The 5,102-nt window shown below is 48.4% G+C and overlaps 1 protein-coding gene across 1 annotated transcript in view; it reads right to left on the reverse strand.

Annotated features, from left to right (window-relative positions):
• HOGA1 (4-hydroxy-2-oxoglutarate aldolase 1) overlaps nucleotides 1-5,102 on the reverse strand; it is a 25,795-nt gene that overhangs the window by 6,492 nt on the left and 14,201 nt on the right. The window contains exons 2-6 of the mRNA XM_003787294.3: nucleotides 4,825-4,953; nucleotides 4,512-4,639; nucleotides 3,930-4,064; nucleotides 3,593-3,689; nucleotides 1,519-1,652 (exon numbers count right to left, since the gene is read on the reverse strand). Coding sequence (XP_003787342.1) covers nucleotides 1,519-1,652; nucleotides 3,593-3,689; nucleotides 3,930-4,064; nucleotides 4,512-4,639; nucleotides 4,825-4,953 — 623 coding nt within the window. The remainder of the gene's footprint in view (nucleotides 1-1,518; nucleotides 1,653-3,592; nucleotides 3,690-3,929; nucleotides 4,065-4,511; nucleotides 4,640-4,824; nucleotides 4,954-5,102) is intronic.

The raw sequence follows: 5,102 nt of genomic DNA on the forward strand, positions 1-5,102 counted from the left end.
AAAGAAAGAAGAAAAGACAAGACAAGACAAGACACAATGAAATGATACTATATACTTATCAGAATGGCTTCATTAAAAATAGCCACAACACCAAATACTGGCGAGGATGTAGAAAAACTGAATCACTCATGTATTTACATCATTGTAAATATAAAATGGCACAGCCATTCTGGAAAACAATTTAGCAGTTTCTCAATAAATTGAGCATGTAAACATCATAAGATCCACCAATTGCACTGTTGTGAATTTATCCCATAAAAACAAAAGCTTACAGTCACACAAAAACCTATGCATGGATGTTCATGGCAGTTTTCAAAGCCAAAAACTAGACACAACCTAGCTGTCCTTCAATAGGTGAAATGGTTAAACATACCGTGGAATACTAATCAGAGAGAAAAAGGAAAACTGGAATGAACCTCCAGAGAATGCTGAGTGAAAAAAGCCAACCCCCCAAAGTCATATACTATATGATTCCATATAGCATAGTCTTGGACTGACAAAATTATAAAAATGGGGAGGCGCCTGTGGCTCAGAGGAGTAGGGCGCTGGCCCCATATGCCAGAGGTGGCAGGTTCAAACCCAGCCCCAGCCAAAAACTTCAAAAAAAAAAATTATAAAAATAGTGACCATATTTGTAGTGGTCAGGAATTAAAGAGGGAGGTGCAGGTGTGGCTATAAGAGGGTGACATGAAGGATTCTCGTGGTGACAGAAATATCTTTGTATCATGAATCAGTGTCAACATCCTCATTGTGAACTTATTCTGTAGTTTTATAAGATGTCACCAAGGGGCAAAACTAGGTAATAGATATGTGGGATTTCTTGGTATTATTTCTTAAAAGGCATGTGGATCTATAATTATCTCCAAATAACAAGTTTAATTTTAAAATGTACTTTAAAATATGTATATAGGGGCACACATTTTTCTGTTGCCTCAGACTTTAAAATAGCTCTGAACTTGACAGGCATTCCATCTTAATTAAGCTCTTCTCCTTGGCTTGCCTAACACAGAATTGGAGCACACAGTCAGACTGTAGGGTAGATTATTTGAAGACAAACCTCTCCTGGAAAATCTGGACTCTGATACCTGTAGCCTTCCAACCACTCTTTTCCTACCCCTAATCATTCCATTTTCAGGATGTGGCCCCTATATAGCTGATTTAAAGGCCCATGATTCACTGTCTCTGAGCAGAGCATCTCTATTATGTTCCTAGGATTATTTACGTCACAGTCACTCAGGATGTTTGTTTCAATGCATAGCCCTGGGCCTGAAGGATTAGAATTTTAACTAGCCCCCTAAGGAATTCTATTAATAATGAGCACTTAAATTTGAGAACTAATAAGAGCTCAACTTTGTCTGTAGGCAGGATTTTCCGGACAGGCATAAGGATTTCCCACAGTGGGATATTCTCTAAAAGGACTTTCTCAAAGGGAAACAACTGAGTGGAGACCCTGTGCCAGCCCTAGCTAGGGCCTGCTCCAATGAGGACACAGATCCCCCCCTTGTGCCATTAGCTCACCGCAGCGTTTGGCTCAATGAGGCGGTGCTGCAGCTTTTGGGCATCTTCCCATTGCCCTGTGAGGCAGAGTCGCTCCAGCTGGCACACCTGAGCCCCAAGGACATTGGCCAGGGCACACACGCCCCCCACAGCTCCTGTCTCAGAATAAGATGCAAAATATCAGCCAGAGTGTCTTCCCACAGAGAATCCTAAACCCTGGTCCCAAGCTCCTCTTCATTCTGGGGATATAAGATATGGATTTCTGTGCCACTGGTTAGCCATGTCAAAGATATGCTCTGTGAGCCAGAATATACATTTCCAGAGTGAAAAGCTGCCCAGATATTCAAAATAGAGTTCCACCCACAGAGAGCTGCTCATACCTGGTCTGTGATGGGCAGGGATCAGAGCCTAAAGGAGAACTCAAGGACAGTTCTTTTCTGCACCCCTCACAGAGGAAAGCCCACCTGCCACACGGCACCTCCAGCATCCTCTGATAGCCCTTCACTTAGTCCTGGAAGAGGGTGGGTGATGGGAAGCCTTTGCTCTTTTGAAATCATATCCCCCTGCCCCTCTCAGTGAATTCAGCTGAGACAACAGTGGAGGTGGGGAAGGGAAAGATCTCTGGACATAGGGGAGTGAGCATTTCCTACATGAACTTGGACAAGTCACAGACCTGCTCCAGCCCTCTTTGTGCTCATGTGAGCAATGAAAATGGGTTGGCTATGATCTCAGAAAGCCCTACCACTTCTGCAAGCCTTTGAGTATGACTCTAAGGCTAGTTAGGAGTGGCCGTAAGCACAGTGGCCTCAAGACTGGAGAGAGTAAGGAATGTGGAATGAGCTAAGAGCCGCCACTTACAGAATACTGTACCTGCTGTCCAGGCACTACAGCAGACATAGGGCTAATGGTCTCTAATCCTCACAATACCTCTGTGCTTTATGGAGTAGAACCTCAGGCCCAGAGTCACTCAGGGAATAAATGGCAGAGCTGAGAATCTGGCTCAGATACCCAGCCCCCCAGAGCCTGTGCTCCTTCCATCTATCCCACACTCAGCACCAAAGCAGAAATGGATCCCCTCTTCTTCTCTTGTACTGTGACACAGCAGGAGATGTGCAAGGACCTAGACCACAAGCCGAAATCTATAGACCAGAGGGAATAGGAATCAGCATTGTCTCCTACAGTACAGGGACAGGCACTTAAATCTACTCACTGGGGCTTCAGCCGGAGGGAGCTGATGCTTCCCTCCCTTTCTCTTCCCTCTAGGGCTCAAATCTAGTCTGAACCCAAAGATCTTTTTTTTCTTTTTTTTAGACAGAGTCTCACTTTGTCGCCTTAAGTAGAATGCTGTGGCGTCACAACTCACAGCAACCTCAAACTCTTGAGCTTAAGCGATTCTCTTGCCTCAGCCTCCCAAGTAGCTGGGACTACAGGCACCCACCACAATGCCTGGCTATTTTTTTGTTGTAGTTGTCATTGTTGTTTAGCAGGCCCAGGCCAGGTTCAAACCCACTAGCCCTGGTGTATGTGGCAGGTACCCTAACCACTGAGCTACGGGAGCCAAGCTGAACCCAAGGATCTTGACCCCAAACAAATGTGAGCAGTTAGTCTAAGGAGCACTTCTAGGATCCTGGCCAAGGGATCTGGCCAGGCAGAATCTTATCAGGCAGCTAAGGATCTATGGCCCAACACTAGAGGTCTCATAGTTCATTCTGGCCAGCGATTGGGGGATAGGAAAATGGACTCCTGAACTAGAGGGGAAGCCCCCAAGGCTGCTGTCCCCAGAGAATGATTTGCAAGGTAAGCTTGGAGGTACTAAATTTGTTATCTAAGCATGGATCTCAGGACTTAGAACAAAATGCAGGCGTCCCTCCTACAGGGCAGGGGTTGTACATGGCTACCCTCTTTTCCCTTACAAGGTCACTCATGAGTACCCAATATTCAGACAAGCAGTGTGGTCAGGTTCTGAAGTCTCAGAGCAGGCATGCTGGCAAACCACCTTCCGCAGAAGCAGCCCTAGCCCTCACAGTCTCCCCCAGAAGATCCAGTTGCCTGGGTCCCTCTAGGTTACCATGACAGAGAGTAGTAGGAGGCCTACCCACAGCATAGCTGGCCAGCAGGAAACCCGCCGAGCCAGCCAACACCTGGAAATCCTGCCTTCTGGTCTTGTGAACAATCAGCCCAATCCTGGTCACCTGCAACAGCAAATGTGGTGTAAGAGCCAGGCCCAGAGCCTTGGCTGTACAGCCCGGGCAAGTTCCCAAAAGATGCCCTAAAAGTTCAGACAAAGCTCCAGAAAGCCCACATGACAGAGAGGATCCAAACAGGAGCCCAGGACTGAACTGGATCTCAGAGCTATCCTGAAGTTGGTAGCAAAAGTTCTAGGGCCCAGAGAAGGAGGAGGGTGCTCCAGCCCAGAAGTTGTGGTCACTCACATCACCACCACTGTCCTTCATGCCCACGATGTTCGGGTGCTGGGAAAGTGTGACCACTGCATCCACAGGCAGGTCCAGCCCCGTGTTGGCTGGGACACTGTACAGCACCACAGGGATTGGAGAGAGGTCAGCAACCTGAGGGGTACAGAGAAGAGGGGGAACAGGCAGCCTCCCCAGGTCCTAGGGTCTGGAAGCATACCCCGAATCCTGGCCTACGTCTCTGCAGGGCTATCTAGACAGGGCTACATTCTTAGCCATAAGTCACTGGTGCTACATGCCCTGACGGTAAGCAGAAATAACATTTATAGAGTGCTTTCTATACGCCAGGCACAGTCCTAAGCCCTTTATGTTCCTGATCTCATTTAATGCTCACAACAGCCCCAGGAAGTGTATGTCATTGCTCCTTCCATTTTATAGGAAAGAAACAGTGACATAGAGTGGTTAGGTAAGCTGCCCAGAGTCACATGATGGCATTCCTATAGCTACTTCCATTCCTGTAAAGTAGGCTCACTCCCTACCCCTCACTGCTCTTGTCTCCTCCCCTGGAGAAGAGACTCCTCTTGGTCCCAGGCTCGCACCCACCTTGGTGTAGTGGTGAATGAGGGCTGCACTGCTCATGCGGCCGCGATAGTAGCATGGGGTCACCACCATGGCTGCATCAGCCCCGACCTGGGCCATGCTGACAGTCATCTCTACTGTGGCTTGAGTGGCTAGAGGAGGAAGGAGAGAGGTGAGAGCAGGTGGAAGGAGGCCTGGACCAGGGCTTTGGGACAAGCAAGGGTACCTCAGAGTGACCTGGAAAAGGAGAACAAGGAGACAGAACCCGAGCCCAGGGCCAAGGATCCTGGACATTGGGCACACAGCCACCCTCAGGGCCCAGGCATTTTCGCCTCACATTCGCAGCCGGAGCCAGCTAGCAGGAGCTTGTCCTTGGGCATGGCCTGGCGTGCTCGGCTCACCACCTGTAGGCGTTCACTGCTGGTCAGGAAGGGGAATTCGCCAGTTGAGCCCTGGACCACAAAGCCTGCAAGAGAGACTCCATCACAACTGACCCAGGACAAGGGTGTTCCTACCTCCCCAGGACCATAGCTTTCTTCCCATCCTTGTCCAGAGGCAGGCAGAATGTTTTCATTTAGCATCAATGACAGTGTTCACATCATTTTTTTTTTTTTT

Source organism: Otolemur garnettii, unplaced genomic scaffold (assembly GCF_000181295.1).
Source record: "Otolemur garnettii isolate 467f Iridium unplaced genomic scaffold, OtoGar3 scaffold00021, whole genome shotgun sequence".
NCBI classification, from domain to species: Eukaryota; Metazoa; Chordata; class Mammalia; order Primates; family Galagidae; genus Otolemur; species Otolemur garnettii.